Source organism: Sus scrofa, chromosome 2, assembly GCF_000003025.6.
Source record: "Sus scrofa isolate TJ Tabasco breed Duroc chromosome 2, Sscrofa11.1, whole genome shotgun sequence".
NCBI classification, from domain to species: domain Eukaryota; kingdom Metazoa; phylum Chordata; class Mammalia; order Artiodactyla; family Suidae; genus Sus; species Sus scrofa.
The window spans coordinates 72,053,036-72,070,451 of NC_010444.4; the positions used below are offsets into that span (position 1 = coordinate 72,053,036).

The 17,416-nt window shown below is 43.9% G+C and overlaps 1 protein-coding gene across 1 annotated transcript; it reads right to left on the reverse strand.

Moving 5' to 3' along the window:
- On the reverse strand, positions 1,639-16,693 carry LOC110259659 (vomeronasal type-2 receptor 116-like). Its single transcript, XM_021085142.1, is given in 9 exon segments — positions 1,639-1,754; positions 1,757-1,798; positions 1,801-2,036; positions 2,038-2,566; positions 4,728-4,851; positions 6,358-6,568; positions 12,781-12,903; positions 14,462-14,625; positions 16,541-16,693. Coding segments are annotated over 9 exon segments (1,698 nt in total).

Genomic DNA, 17,416 nt, shown 5'->3' on the forward strand with positions numbered 1-17,416 from the left:
CTTATGAATATTTTCTCACGTCAGTCTCCCAAAGCAACAGAAATAAGAGCAAAAATAAACCAATGGGACCTCATCAAACTGACAAGCTTTTGCACAGCAAAGAAAACCAAAAAGAAAACAAAAAGATAACTTACAGAATGGGAGAAAATAGTTTCAAACGATGCAATGGACAAGGGCTTAATCTCTAGGATATATAAGCAACTTATACAACTCTACAGCAAAAAAAGCCAACAACCCAATGGAAAAGTGGGCCAAAGACCCGAATAGACATTTCTCCAAGAAAGATGTACCGATGGCCAACAAGCACATGAAAACATGCTCAATATCGCTGATTATAAGAGAAATGCAAATCAAAACTACCATGAGATACCACCTCACACCAGTCAGAATGGCCATCATTAATAAGTCCACAAATAACAAGTGCTGGAGGGGCTGTGGAGAAAAGGGAACCCTCCTGCACTGCTGGTGGGAATGTAAGCTGGTACAGCCACTATGGGGAACAGTATGCAGATACCTTAGAAATCTATACATAGAACTTCCATATGACCCTGCAATCCCACTCTTGGGCATCTATCCGGACAAAACTCTACTTAAAAGAGACACATGCACCCGCATGTTCATTGCAGCTCTATTCACAATAGCCAAGACATGGAAACAACCCAAATGTCCATCGACAGATGATTGGATTCGGAAGATGTGGACTATAAACACAATGGAATACGACTCAGCCATAAAAAAGAACAACCTAATGCCATTTGCAGCAACATGGATGGAACTAGAGACTCTCATCCTGAGTGAAATAAGTCAGAAAGAGAAAGACGAATACCACGTGATGTCACTTACAACTGGAATCCAGTGTACAGCACAAATGAACCTTTCCACAGAAAAGAAAATCATGGACTTGCGGAATAGACTTGTGGTTGCCGAGGGAGAGGGGGAGGGAGTGGGAGGGATCGGGAGTTTGGGGTTAATGGATGCAAACTATTGCTCTTGGAATGGATTTACAATGAGATCCTGCTGTGTAACACTGAGAACTATGTCTAGATACTTACATCCCAACACGACAATGCGAGGAAAAATTATGTATACATGTATGTGTAACTTGGTCCCATGCTGTACAGCGGAAAAAATAAATAAAAAAGAAAAAGAAAGAACATGAGGGAGTTCCTGTCGTGGCTCAGTGGAAACGAATCTGACTAGCACCCATGAGAATGCAGGTTCGATCCCTGGCCTCGCTCAGTGGGTTAAGGATCCAGCGTTGCCGTGAGCTGTGGTGTAGGTCGCAGACGCTGCTCAGATCCTGAGTTGCTCACGCTGTGGCATAGGCCAGCAGCTACAGCTCCGATTCGACCCCTAGCCTGGGGACCTCCATATGCTGTGGTGTGGCCCCCCCAAAAAAGAAAAGAAAGAACATGAAAATTAATTAGTAGATTTAGTGAGAAGAACCCAAAGTGAAGTGCAAGGTTGAAAAGTAGGATGGCTGAGGGGTACAGTGCCCCCCACAACTTTGTAAAGAAACAAGTGAGAGTTGTTTATTCATTGAAGAAAATAGATCACACCTGTAATCTCTCTGATGGTAAGAATTCTACAGCTTTGTCTTCTTACTCTATTCATTTTAGGAAACACATGAGTGAAAGCTTAAGAAGACTTCTGGCTCCCAGAATGTGTTTGATCCCTTAACCTACGCAGAGTGTTCTTATCAGGACTTAGGAGAATAATGTAGCACTTTGGGGCAAAGCTGCAGCCCAGCAGCCCAGCAGCCCAGCACTGGAGGCCAAGATGGAGAAGATCTCCATGCCACCATGACCTTGCCCTTGGTGCTGTGGTAGACGGGGAGGAAAGTGACCCAGACAGTGCAGAACACCAGCATGCTGAAGGTCAGGAACTTGGCTTCATTGAAGATGTCAGGCAGGTTCCTGGCCAGGAAAGCCAAGGAGAACCTCCCCAGGGCCAAGGAGCCCAGGCACCCCAGGACACAGTAGAAGGCAGTGATGGAGCCCTTGGTGCACACGATGATGATGTGGCCATGTTGAGTGTGTATCTGTGTCAATGAAGGGAGGGGAGGTTCCCAGCCAGACTCCGCAAAGATTCAGCTGGATAAAGGAGCAGATGGGAATGACGAAGTTAGGTGCCCCTGACAACAACCACTGCCGCATCCTTTCGTCTGGAGCAGTGACCTTGAAGACTACAACCACAGTGATGGTTTTGGCCAAGACAGTGGAAATAGCCACAGTGAAAACCACTCCAAGTGCCCTTTGTTGAAGAATGCAGGTGGCTGTGTTGGGACGGCCGGTGAAGAGTAAAGAACAGAGAAAACAGAAGGTGAGGGAGAGGAGGAGGACACAGCTGAGAGTTCGATTGTTACCCTTGACAATGGCTGTGTCCCTGTGCTTGACAAAGATCCCCAGCACCGCAGCTGTGAGAGCAGACAGGCACAGAGCTGAGCAGGTCAGAGACATCCCCAGGGGGTCCCCGTATGCTAGAAAGGTTACAACTTTTTGAAGGCAGCAATCTCGCTTTCTGTTGGCATACTGATGCTCTGAACACTTCAAACCCCGATCCGCCTCTGGGGAGAAAGGCAAATTGTCATCAGCCCAGGTTCAGTCATTTTCTTTTATTCACTGGTCCCCAATGGTGGGCACTGGACAAGGTTAGCCTAATTTCCTTCTCTGTCGATCTAAACACCAAATATAAGATCCTCTGCAGGAGCTCCTGTTGTGGCCCAGTGGGTTAGGGACCTGATGTAGTCTCCTTGAGGATGTGGGTTCCACCCTGGCCTCGATTAGTGGGTTAAGTATCTGGCTGCAAGCTGCAGCATAGGTCACAGATGCGGCTCAGATCTGTCATTGCTGTGGCTGTGGTGTAGGCGGCAGCTACAGCTCCAACTCAACCACTAGCCTGAGAACTTCCATAAGCCGCAAGTGCAGATGTGAAAAGAAAAAAAAAAAAAAAGAATCCTCTGTAGATAATGATTTCCAATAAATACTGACCTTTTTTTTCAGACTATTGAAACACATTAAAAAAATGTTTTATAGCATATGTAAGTTCCCAGGCTAGGGGTTGAATCAGAGCTGCATCTGCAACCTACCCCACAGCTCATGGCAATGCCAGATCCTTAATCCACAGAGTGAGGCCAGGGATCAAACCCATATCCTCACAGAGACTGTGTCAGGTTCTTAATCCAATGAGCCACAACTTGAACCCCCTACTTTGCCCCTTTCTGCCAATTCAGTAGTTCACCAAGTATTCATTACTCTTTTTGTTAGTCTCATATGATACCATGGTATTGCCCCTACAAAGAATTCTGTGACATCTCCTTTCCCTGAAGTGTAGACACTATCCCTTATTTTACCCCGCTGATCTCCGAATACCTTTACTGCAGTTCTATGTCACCACCTGGAATACCATTATTATACATCATCACCCCTGTTCATCTGTGAACTTGAGGACATCAAGACCAAGACTCACTCACTAAGAAGATGCTGAACAACAAGCATGTTGGGCACTGCAAAAATACCCACTTCTAACATCAAACACAACCTTTCTGGACTCCTGCTGTTTGTCAGGAACAATCATAGACACTGAAAGCACAAACATATTTAGATCCATTGCCTCACTGTGATCCGAGTGTAGTTTTAAAGAAGATGAAAAATAAGTACTTCTCATATTGTGTGAAATGCTGCAACAGAGATGAGTTAGGTTATTGTGGAGTGGTCAAGAAGGGCTTCCTTAAATAGTATGGAGGTTCTTCAAAAAACTAAAACTAGAGTTATTTACCATGTCATCCAGCAATCCCACTCCGGAGCATATATCCAGTCCAAACTATAGTTAGAAAAGACACACGCACCCCAATATTCATAGCAGCACTATCCACGATAGCCAAAATATGGAAACAACCTAAATGTCCACCAACAGATGAATGGAGAAAGGAGATGTTTATATATATAAATATATATATATATATAAATATATATATATATGCACATGCAATGGAATATTACTCAGCCATCAAAAGGAATGAAATAATGCCATCTGCAGCAACACAGATAGACCTAGAGATCATCACACTAAATGAATCGTCAGAAAAAGACAAATACCGTATGTTATCACTTATATGTGGAAAGTAAAATATGACACAAATGAACTTACTTACAAAACAGAAACGGACGCAGAGACATGGAGAAAAGACTTGTGGCTGTCGAGGAGAGGGTGAGGACAGATGGACTGGAAATTTGGGATTAGCCAATGCAAACTATGATATAAAGAATAGATAAATAACAAAGTCCTACTGTAGAACACGGGGAATTTTATTCAACATCTGCGATAAACCATCATGGAAAAGAATATGAAGAAGAATGTGTATATATATACACACATATATGTATATATATAACTGAATCACTTTGCTATACAGCAGAAACTACCGCAACATTTTAAACTACCTAGACTTCAATCAAATGCTTTTTTAAAAAAAGGTCTCTCGACATGGATCGTGCCAGCCATGGGTCTCAAACAAGGAGTCAAGTAAGCTAGTTCAGGGCAGAGAGATCGAGTGTGTCATTTCAGGTGGAAATAATACTGCTTATAATGATTAAATGAATTAAATTCCTAAATGAAGAAAGAAAGAATTTTGACTCTGAAGTTCTCATCCAGAACCTCCCCATTTCCGTTGGTGAATGGCAGCTATGAAAGAGTGATGGAGAATCGCCTGCAAGGCGTACACTCACCTGTCTCACTGGAAATCTCATTCTCTGGGCAGGGAGTGCAGCTGAAGCAACAGATAGACTTTCCCTCCAGAAGGCTTTTCCTGAATCCAGGACCACAGCTCTCGCTGCATACGGTGCAGGGAGTCTGGAGAAAATGGGATACTTGTTGGTACCATCTGTGACTTTAATTCTGCAATAACTAGGGTGTTTCAGAGTATTGGATGATACACAGATTTCATATTTATTTTATTTTTGCATTTTTAATAAAAGTATGGTTGATTTACAATGTTGTGCCAATTTCTTTTTCTTTTCTTTTTTTTTTTTTTTTTTTGTCTTTTTGCTATTTCTTTGGGCCGCTTCTGTGGCATATGGAGATTCTCAAGCTAGGGGTCCAATCGGAGCTGAAGCCGCTGGCCTATGCCAGAGCCACAGCAACGCAGGATCCGAGCCGCGTCTGCAACCTACACCACAGCTCACGGCAACGCCGGATCGTCAACCCACTGAGCAAGAGCAGGGACCGAACCCGCAACCTCATGGTTCCTAGTCGGATACATTAACCACTGCGCCACGACGGGAACTCCTGTTGTGCCAATTTCTACAGCACAGCAGTGACCCAGTCATTCATATTTATATGATTATATACATACATGTGTGTAATATACATACATACACTCTGCTGCACAGCAGTGACCCAGTCATTCATATACATATGAAATATGAATATACATGTATATATATGTACATATATGTACACACACATTGGTTGAATAAATATGTTCTGTTTCCATCCATTGGACAATTGGTAAACCAGAAAATTTCCCTTTTTTTAAATTGAATTGTAGTGAAGTATAGTTGACTTACAATGTTGTATTAGTTTCAGGGGAGCAGAGCAAAGTGAATCAACCATGCATATAAATATATCCATTCTTTTTTTCCCATATAGTTTATTACAAACTATTGAGTAGATCTTCCTGTGCTATCCGGTAGGTTCTCATTAATCATCTTTTTCACACAATAGTGTGTTTATTTCATTCCAACCCTCACAACTATCCCCCTGAAACAGTTTCACCTATGGTAGCCATAAGATTGGTTTTGAAATCTCTCAGTTTGTTTTTGTTTTATAAATAAGGTTTTTTCATGTCTTTTTCCTCCCCCCGTCCCTGGGCATATGGAATTCCCAGTCCAGGGATCAGATCCAAGCCGAAGCTTCGACCTACACCATTGCTCTGGCAGCACTGGATCCTTAATCCACTGTGCTGGGCCAGGGATCAAACCTGCACACCAGCGTTGCAGTGATGCCACCAATCCTGCTGCACCACAGCGGGAACTCCTTGTGTCATTTTTCATTAGATTCTTAAGTTAGAAGCAAGTTGTTAAATGCCCATATGTAACCTTCTACCATGCTCTGAAAGGAGGCAAACCACCCACAGCAAGATTTTGTGGGGGTTTTGTTTCATTTATTTTGTTAAGGCTGAATCCATAGGATATGGAAGTTCCCAGGATGGGGATCAAACCCATGCCTCCATAGCAGCCTGAGGCACTGTAGCCGGATTCTTAACCCACTGCACCAAACCCACTGTGCCACAGCAGGAACTCCAAGAACTTGGTCATTTGCATATAGCGTAAAGCATTGTGATTGGGTCCTACCCACCTCAGTGATTCCTGCAGCCCACTCTAGCATCTCCTCGGATAAAGATAATTCCTGGCCACACGGAGCATGTGGGGAATACTCTCCTACTTTGATTTTCAATCCCAGACCTTCCCGGAAATTCCAGAAGTTGAGAATGGCATGCTCTGCATCTGATTTTCTTTCTTCAGCCAGACTCCCTGGCTCACCAGCAGGATTGTGAAATTGGACATTCCTGAGAAAGGGGTGCAGCTAACAGAGCTACATTATCACCGTGTCGGGAAGTGCACTCAAGATGAAAAGCCTGCTTTGGGGTAAGGACCTGATCTTCTGCAGCCAATGCATTCATAGGGCAACCTCATGGCAAGAATACAGTGAGGCGGAGTTAGTTCCCATCGTGGCACAGTGGTTAACGAATCCGACTAGGAACCAGGAAGTTGCGGGTTTGATCCCTGGCCTCGCTCAGTGGGTTAAGGATCCGGTGTTGCCATGAGCTGTGTTGTAGGTCACAGACGCGGCTCGGATCCCACACTGCTGTGGCTTTGGTGTAGGTCGGTGGCTACAGCTCCGATTCGACCCCTAGCCTGGCAACCTCCATATGTCACGGGAAGCAGCCCTAGAAAAGACAAAAAAAAAAAAAAAAAAAAAAAAGAAAAAAAGAATCCAGTGAGGCCAACACAAATGAAAAGTAGATGGGACTTTGAGATACCATAATGCTTCTGATCTACCAATGAGTTGCAAGAGAAAAATGCCCAGCGACAAACAGAGTAAGACGATCAGTGCCTATGGCATTAATTTCCCCATCCATTCACTCTGCCTTTTCCCAGATCATCAACCTGCAACATGATGTTATTAATCCCTAAAGGGGTTGCAGAATTAAACGAGGCCATTTATGTAGAGTGTCCTCCCTCACGTTCAGAACCAGAAGCACTTAAAGAACTAGTTATTTTCCTGGTGTCATTTAAGAGCTTCCCCAAGTCTGGATGCTTCCTATTGAAAACACCTGGCAGGCAGGATGTTGCCATCCTTTGCAACACTAAACACTGATATTTCCCCACTGCTCATTTTCCTTTTTGCCACTAGCATCTCCTTCTTTAAAGAAAAAAAATATGGGAGTATAGTTGATTTGCAACATTGGGTTAGTTTCAGGTGTACAGCCAAGCGGATTAGTTACACCTTGACATATATCCGTTCTTCTTCAGATTCTTTCCCCATGTAGGTTATGACAGGATATTGAGCATAGCCCCTGTCGACTAAAAAAAATACCACCTGAAAAGCTGAGAGTTAAATCTTCTTTGGGGTGAAATTAGGACTTAAGCCCAGGAGATAGCATCTCAGGTAGCCCTGAGAAACCGCTCCGAGCAGTTGAGTGGGGGTGCTAGGATTTATGAATTTTGCAACAAAGGGAAGGTTATAGGCACGAACGATTGACAGAAAACCAGTTTCTATGGGAAGATTTAAAGGTCTGGGCTTACGGGAGTCACTCCTTGGAGATGCACCTCAGCTCTGGGTCAGTCTTCTCTGCTTCTTTCCCGAGTTCCCGTGGGGATCAGCGGCCCACCTTTGGGAGTGGTGGTTGTCCCCGAGGACCAGGACATCTTTTGTTTTGTCCACTAACTATAGCCCAGGGGGCAGTAATCCAGAGAGCTCCAAAATACTGCCCTAAAGCGGAAAGGGGGACATATCAAGATCTAAGTCATAAAGATATATGCTCCTGAGCATATATCTAGACAAAACCATAATGCAAAAAGATAACATGCACCCCCATCTTCATCGCAGCACTATTTACAATAACCAAGACATGGAAGCAACTTAAATGTCCATCAACAGAAGGTTGGCTAAAGAAGATGTGGTAGGTTGAAGAAGAAGGAATACTCCCAAAGACATTCTATGATGCCACCATCACCCTCATTCCAAAACCAGGCAGAGATACCACCAAAAAAGAAAACTATCGCCCAATATCATTGATGAATATAGATGCAAAAATGCTCAACAAAATCTTAGCCAACCGAATCCAACAACATACCAAAAAGATTATACACCATGACCAGGTTGGGTTCATCCCAGGTTCACAAGGATGGTTCAACATACGCAAATCAATCAGCATCATAACCACATTAACAAAAAAAGAAGTCAAAAAACATATGATCATCTCAATAGATGCAGAAAAAGCATTTGACAAAGTTCAACATCCATTCATGATCAAGACCCTCGCCAAAGTGGGTATAGAGGGAACATCCCTGAATATAACCAAAGCCATTTATGATAAACCCACAGCAAATATAATCCTCAATGGGGAAAAACTGAAAGCCTTCTCACTCAAATCTGGAACAAGACAGGGATGCCCACTCTCACCACTGCTCTTTCTTCAACATCGTTTTGGAAGTCCTGGCCACAGCAATTAGACAAACAAAAGAAATCAAAGGCATCCATATAGGAAGAGAAGAGATCAAACTGTCACTGTATGCAGATGACATGATACTATACCTAGAAAACCCTAAGGACTCAACCCCAAAACTCCTTGAACTGATTCATAAATTCAGCAAAGTAGCAGGATATAAGATTAACATTCAGAAGTCAGTTGCATTTCTGTATACCAGCAATGAAACATTAGAAAAGGAATACAAAAATACGATACCTTTTAAAGTTGTACCTCACAAAATCAAATACCTCGGAATACACCTGACCAAAGAGGTAAAGGACCTATATGCCGAGAACTATAAAACTTTAATCAAAGAAATCAAAGAAGATGTAAAGAAATGGAAAGATACTCCAAGTACCTGGACTGGAAGAAATTAATATTGTAAAAATGGCCATACTACCCAAAGCAATGTACAGATTCAATGCAATCCCTATCAAATTACCCATGACATTTTTCACAGAACTAGAACAAACAATCCAAACATTTATATGGAACCACAAAAGACCCAGAATCGCCAAAGCAATCCTGAGAAACAACAACCAAGCAGGAGGCATAACTCTCCCAGACTTCAAGCAATACTACAAAGGCACAGTCATCAAAACAGTGTGGTACTGGTACCAAAACAGACAGACAGACCAATGGAACAGAATAGAGAATCCGGAAATAAACCCTGACACCTATGGTCAATTAATCTTTGACAAGGGAGGCAAGAACATCAAATGGGAAAAAGAAAGTCTATTCAGCAAGCATTGCTGGGAAACCTGGACAGCTGCATGCAAAGCAATGAAACTAGAACACACCCTCACACCATGCACAAAAATAAACTCCCAATGGCTGAAAGACTTAAATATACGACAGGACACCATCAAACTCCTAGAAGAAAACACAGGCAAAACACTCTCTGACATCAACATTATGAATATTTTCTCAGGTCAGTCTCCCAAAGCAATAGAAATTAGAGCAAAAATAAACCCATGGGACCTCATCAAACTGAAAAGCTTTTGCACAGCAAAGGAAACCAAAAAGAAAACAAAAAGACAACTTACAGAATGGGAGAAAATAGTTTCAAATGATGCAACTGACAAGGGCTTAATCTCTAGGATATATAAGCAACTTATACAACCCAACAGCAAAAAAACCAATCAATCAATGGAAAAATGGGCAAAAGACCCGAATAGACATTTCTCCAAAGAAGATATACAGATGGCCAGCAAACACATGAAAAAATGCTCAACATCGCTGATTATTAGAGAAATGCAAATCAAAACTACCATGAGATACCACCTCACACCAGTCAGAATGGCCATCATTAATAAATCCACAAATAACAAGTGCTGGAGGGGCTGTGGAGAAAAGGGGACCCTCCTGCACTGCTGGTGGGAAAGTAAACTGGTACAGCCACTATGGAGAACAGTTTGGAGATACCTTAGAAATCTATACATAGAACTTCCATATGACCCCGCAATCCCACTCTTGGGCATCTATCCGGACAAAACTCTACTTAAAAGAGACACATGCACCCGCATGTTCATTGCAGCACTATTCACAATAGCCAGGACCTGGAAACAATCCAAATGTCCATCGACAGAGGATTGGATTCGGAAGAGGTGGTATATATACACAATGGAATACTACTCAGCCATAAAAAAGAATGACATCATGCCATTTGCAGCAACATGGATGGAACCAGAGAATCTCATCCTGAGTGAAATGAGCCAGAAAGACAAAGACAAATACCCTATGATATCACTTATAACTGGAATCTAATATCCAGCACAAATGAACATCTCCTCAGAAAAGAAAATCATGGACTTGGAGAAGAGACTTGTGGCTGCCTGATGGGAGGGGGAGGGAGTGGGAGGGATTGGGAGCTTGGGCTTATCAGACACAACTTAGAATAGATTTACAAGGAGATCCTGCTGAATAGCATTGAGAACTATGTCTAGATACTCATGTTGCAACAGAAGAAAGGGTGGGGAAAAATGTAATTGTAATGTATACATGTAAGGATAACCTGACCCCTTTGCTGTACAGTGGGAAAATAAAAAAAATAAAAAAAAAAAGAAGATGTGGTACATATGTACAAAGAATGTTACTCAGCCATAAAAAAGAATGAAATAATGTCATTTGCAGCAACATGGATGGACTTAGAGATTATCATACTAAGTGAAGTAAGTCAGAGAAAGACAAATATCATGTGAGATCACTAATGCGTGGAATCTAATAAAAAATGATACAAAGGAATTACAAAAAACAGACTCAAAGATTTAAAGCAGGAGTTCCCGTCATGGTACAGCGGAAATGAATCTGACTAGGAACCATGAGGTTGCAGGTTCGATCCCTGGCCTCGCTCAGTGGGTTAAGGATCCGGCGCTGCCATGAGCTGTGGTGTAGGTTGCAGACACGGCTTGGATTCCACATTGCTGTGGCTCTGGCGTAGGCTAGCAGCTACAGCTCCAATTAGACCCCTAGCCTGGGAACCTCCATGTGCCGAGGGAGCAGCCCTAGAAAAGGCAAAAGACAAAAACAAAAAACAAACAAAAAAAAAACACAAAACAAAAACTAAAAAGAGAACTATCATATGACCCAGCAATTCCACTCCTGGGTATATATCCAAAAGAAATGAAAACACTGATTCAAACAGATACATTCACTCCAATGTTCACAGCAGCACTATTCACAGTTGCCAAGATATGAGGCACTGTAAGTGTCCATTAACAGATGAATGAATAAAAAAGATACATATATGTGATATATATATATATATATGATATGGTATATATGTGATATATATAATGGATAAATAGATATAGGATACATATATAATGGATATATATATATATATATAATGGAATATTACTCAGCCATAAAAAGTATGAAATTTTGCCATTTGCAGCAACATGGAAGGTCTTGGAAGGTCTTAATCTAAGTGAAATAAATCAGAGGAAGACAATTACTGTATGATATCACTTATATGTGGAATCTTAAAAATACAACAAACTTGTGAGTGTAACGAAAAAGGAGCAGAGGCACAGACGTAGAGAACAAACTAGTGGTTACCAGTTGGGGGGAGGGGCAAGAGAGGTGGGGGAGGGGAGGTACAAAATACTGGGTGCAAGATAGGCTCAAGGATGTATTGTGCAGCATGGGGACTAGAGCCAATATTTTATAATAACTGTAAATGGGGAGTAACCTTTAAACACTGTGACTCACTATGCTGTACACCTTAACTTATATAATACTGTATAATAACTGTACTTCGATGAAAAAAAATCTAATGATAGTTCTCTGGTGGCCTAGTGGTTAAGGACCTGTTGTCACTGCTGTGGCACGTGTTCAATCACACTGGCCCAGGAACTTCCACATGCTGTGGGTGCAACAACAACAAAAAAACCTTGAAACCCTAATTCTGAAAGGTATAAATACATACATAGATAAAGAAAGAAATACTTTGTACTCATGTGGTTTTTTTTTTTTAATTGCAAAATACAAACTACCTCAAAGGAGGCACACAAAATTTAAAACTATATGGAAAAAAAAGAGCTTGATTCATGTACCAAGGTAAACTGGATCTGGAGAGAAAGAAAAGAAGGAAATGTCGAATTTTTCACTTACATTGAAGAGACAATGAGGCAAGACTTCAGATTCTGGGCTCTTCTGATTTTTCTAATTAAAAATATTCTAAAATAGAATGCCGAAAAGATGTATATACCAACTTGCTGGGGAAAAGTTTAATAAGGAAAATTATTGGTGGTGGCTTTGCTTCTGCCTTAGATAAATAGACTACTTCTCTCTGTGTGCTCTCCCACACTGTGCTGTGTCTCTAATAAGAAACTTTGCACCTGCTTTTAGAGTCTTTGCCTCCGTGCAACATTCTTGCTTTTAGTGAGGCCAAGAATCAGGGCAATTCTGCTTTGAGCCTCTAGCTGGTCTAGATAGAGGCTAGGGCTCGTGGTTCTCATCCAGGCTGCCCAGGTTCGATTTCTGAGCAGAGAATTAAGCTCTCGCTCCAAGCCAGTACTCACTGCTGTCTCTCCCGGAGCAGGGGCAGAACGGACGTTGACGAGATGCAAGAGCAGAGGCGGTACAAAAACCGGTGTGAATCAGAATCAGATGGGAAAGGACGAAATATTCCAGAGTCCTGTGACCTGAAGTTTGGCACCTACCATCAGCCTCTACATGGATTCAGCTATGAGCCACTGTAGCTGCCATCCCGCAACACCCCTGGAAGCAGAGCTCAGGGTGAACAGCCGGAGCGAGGCACTCTGTGCTCTGGGAAAACTGGAAGAACAGGTCTTCAGAGAGTTAGGTATTTTGAGAAGATGTTATGTGCCCGATTCTTGCATTTCTTCACATGTAGAAAAACATTAAAATCCTTCAGGCCGATCGATGTCTGCTCCTTGCACCGTCAGGTGATCAGCAACAAACTGGTGTAAAATGTATGTGCGCTGCATGCACCTCCCCCTCACCTGTATCATATCCCAATAAGTCCCCCTTTTCCTTCTTGGGTGGGATTTCAGCCCCGTCAGTAGTTAAGGATAAAGAATGTCACGGTCATCTGTGAATGGAGCCACCTCCAAGGGTGAGAGCCAGTGAGTCCTGCTGGCTGTGGAAACTCGGGATACCGGCCCTGACAGTGGAGGTGGATATCGATGGAGTGATTTCAGTGAGCCTAGGCCTGTTTTGTTCCTGCTCCCTGGCCTTTGCTGCAAAAACTCCTCTATGTATCCTAGCTCCTCTCTCAGGGCTACCTGAGATACTGTCGCAAGTGCTGAAGTCCTAATTTTGCCCCAATAAAACGTAACTCTCAACTTTCAGATTGCGTATTTTTTTTTTTTTTTTTTAGTCAATACTACCCACCTCTTACTTCTGGCCTGGCCTGCAGCTCCAGGAGGCATGCAATACCCTCCTATGAAATCATGACATCATGATATTTCAAAGAGTAACCCCATGTCTGCAGGGAGAAGTTGTCTGCGCAGGTGGATTGTATATAAGTGGCAGCCTCTCTGTAGGGCTAGTAGGAATTATACACATGACAACAGAGACATTGGCAGGCCTTTGACTTTGAGGAAGGGACACTGGCTGTAGCCACTTCGCACTGAACTCATGCCAATGGGTTGTGTCTCTTTCTCTTTTTTTCTAGGGGCATATCTGTGGCATAGAGAGGTTCCCGAGCTAGGGGTCGATCAGAGCTGTAGCCACAGCAACACGGGATCCAAGCTGCATCTGTGACCCACACCACAGCTCACAGCAATGCTGGATCCTTTACCCCATTGAGTGAGGCCAGGGATCGAACCCACATCCTTATGGATATGAATAGGGTTTATAACTTACTGAACCACGATGAGAACTCCTGGATTGTGTTTCTAAGGGACCTCACTCTGGTCAGAGCTGGGGCACCCCAGAGGGGAAGGAGGCAGGGAGGGGGGAGCATATGTCTCACTAAGCTTCCAGCCCTGCAAAGGGAGAACTAACAGAAAAAACCTAGAAACTTTAAAAACTCTCTTCCCCCCTCTGAAAGAAATAACAAAGTCAAGTGGATGAGATGAAATAAACTATGGCCAGTTCGGGGGAGGTGGGAGATTGAGGAGGAAGGACAGAATAGGTGATGCAGAGAGCCTTGGCCCATTCAGCCACCCACAGGTCCTAGAGGCATTGGTCAGCCTAACAATCAAGCAGAGAATAAAGAAACAAAAAAGTGCTTACTGCTGGAAAATGACATCCTTGCAGGGCCTCTGGTTCCCTCTGTCCAGGAAAAATGTGTAAAGGGGGAAAAAGCCACCAATAACCGCATCTCCATCCTTGTAGATGCTGGGTTTCATTCTCAAACAGCAGGTGGCATCAGCCAAACTGCACACAAAGGGAGGAAGCTGCAGGAGCAGGAAGATAAAAATCAAAAGGAACATGTTAGACGCATTTGCAAAGCCCTAAGTCTGCCTGAGCAGAGGAGGAACCCGCAGCCTTAAGCTGATAGACATATGTCATGTACACATACACCCCCGCACGCACGCACGCACGCGAGCGTGCACACACACTCATTATTTTTGTGGACTGGCAAAGACACTCTAATATCCATCCCCCAACTCCTTTTAGCAAAGTCTCTTCTCCCTGGAAAGAGGCAGGACCGCTTCTGCCCCAGGGCTCTGCACCTGTGTCCCGGCGACAAACAGAAGTTGGAAAGTAAGTCTGAAGATCCTCCAGCCCCCCGGCGCTGTGATTTCCTCTGCGTCCCAGGATGGCAAGCCCCAAGGGAATACCCCGTCTTGTGCAGACTTGGTTCCAAGCTGGTGTCAATAAACCACTTGCACAAACCACCTGCGATGACACAGGGGAATGGAAGACGTGATGTAAGATGTAAAGTGAGAGAGAGAGACAGGCTGGGACCTGGGACCCTTTGCTGCAGTGGCTGCAGTGTTTGCACTTGGACAAACATCTCCAGCAACAAAATACAAAGAAACAATAAGGGACTAAAAATAACCGTGGACATGCGCAGTTGGGGCAAATTATAGGCAAGAAGATACAAAAAAAAACCTAAAAAACCCAACCGCCCCTTCTGAAGAGCAGAGAGCAAAAGCAGGGTACTAGGCATGACCCCTGGCACACATCACCACCAAAGGGGTGGGTAGACCACCTAAACCACCCCTCTGCCCGACCCCCTGGACCCGCCCCTACTCGCTCCGCGGAGGGAACCAGCGGCCCGCCCCTGCCTGAGCTGCAAGAGTGGGAGCAAGCAAGGGAACCTGTTGTTACCGCATCCCCTGCTGCAGAAGGGGCCCTGATAACGCCTTGCCTGAATTCGCCTGTCTGGCCTCTTACCAATTTCCATTGATTAAGAAAGTCAAGGAGTCCCCATCGTGGCTCAGCAGTTAACAAACCGGACTAGGATCCATGAGGATATGTGTTCGATCCCTGGCCTCGCTCAATGGGTTAAGGATCCGGCATTGCCGTGAGCTGTGGTGTAGGTTGCAGACGCAGCTGGGATCCCGCGTTGCTGTGGCTCTGGTGTTGGCCAGCAGCTGCAGCTCCCATTAGACCCCTGGCCTGGGAACCTCTGTGTGCCTCCGGAGCGGCCCTAGAAAGAGACAAAAAAATAAATAAAACTGGGTTTAAGCCCCAATCTGAGTTTGGCTGGGTTCAAGTCCTGGCATGTGGGTTCAAGTCCCAGTCTGTGTTCTGGCTATGTTCAGGCCGTTAGTGCTGTCAGTTTCACAACCATCATCACGAAGTAATTTTAGAGCATTTTTATCCAAAATCCCCCCCTCCCTGCTACCCCCTGACACACACCTGTCCCCTTCGGTAATCATAAGTTTCTTAAAGTCTGTGTCTGTTTCTGTTCTGCAAATAAATTCATTTGTATCCCTTTTTTTTTTTAGATCCTACATACAAATATCATATGATATTTGTCTCTCACTGTCTAATTTCACTTCGTATGATAATTTCTAGGTACAGCTATGCTGCTGGCAATGCCATTATTTCATTCTTTTTTATGGCTGAGTGATATTCCATTGTATATATGTACCACATCATCTCCATCCATTCCTCTGTCATGGGCATTTAGGTTGCTTCCATATCTTGGCTATTGTAAATAGTGCTGCAATGAACATTGGGGCACATGTATATGAGTTCTTTTAACCATGTTAAACCCAGGTATCCATATCCATGGTGATCTATCTCTACACTTAGAAGACTCGTTTGTTCCATTACTAATGCTGTAGTGATGTTAGGGTATCATTGACTGGAACCACCCACCTTGGCCAGGCACCATGATAGTCACTTAGTAGTGACTAGTCTCAAAATAAGAGGCCCAGATAAGGAGCAAGGTGCTGCCCCGAAGACTAACTGGGAGGACTTGGGAGGGGCCAGTAGAGGGAAGGAGATGACCAACGTCCCAGAATCCTTGGTGCTGGAATCCATCTTGGCCGAGAGATGCACGTGCATCTCCAGGAAGGACCCTGGGCCAGGCCAAGTATGGCTGAGCAAGACGATGGACAGTTCAGCCTGGAAACTAACCCCACTCCCACACAACCAGAGACTTTGAGCCACATGGCAAAGCAGTTCCGGGTTCCCTTATCCTGCTGCTCTCTGCCCACCACGGCACCCCTTCCCAATAAAGTCTTTTGCTTTGTTGGCACGTGTGTCCCTTTGGGCAATTCATTTCCAAGTCTTAGACAAGAGTCCATTCTTGGGCCCTGGAAGGGGTCCCCCCTCTGGCAACAGTGAGAAAAGGTAGCTATAGGGGAAATACATTTATGTTTTCTTTCTTTCTTGATGCTTTTTAGGGCTGCACCAGAGGCACATGGAAGTTCCTAGGCTAGGGGTCGAATTGGAGCTGTAGCGGCTGGCCTATGCCGCTGTCACAGCTATGCCAGATCTGAGCCACGTCCGCAACCTACACCACAGCTCATGGCAACACTGGATCCTTAACCCACTGAGTGAGGTAGGGATCGAAGCTGCATCCTCATGGATACAAGTCAGATTCATTTCTGCTGAGCCATAACGGGAACTCCCTATTTTCTTACCTTAAAGCGGAGGATAATACTTAGAAAGTACTCCTCTGTTCCCCATGACCCTAAACGTTGATGGCAATGGTCACACCTATAAATATATATATGGCCCTGGAGCACAGGGAATTTTTATGACAACAAAGCAATTATTCTGTAT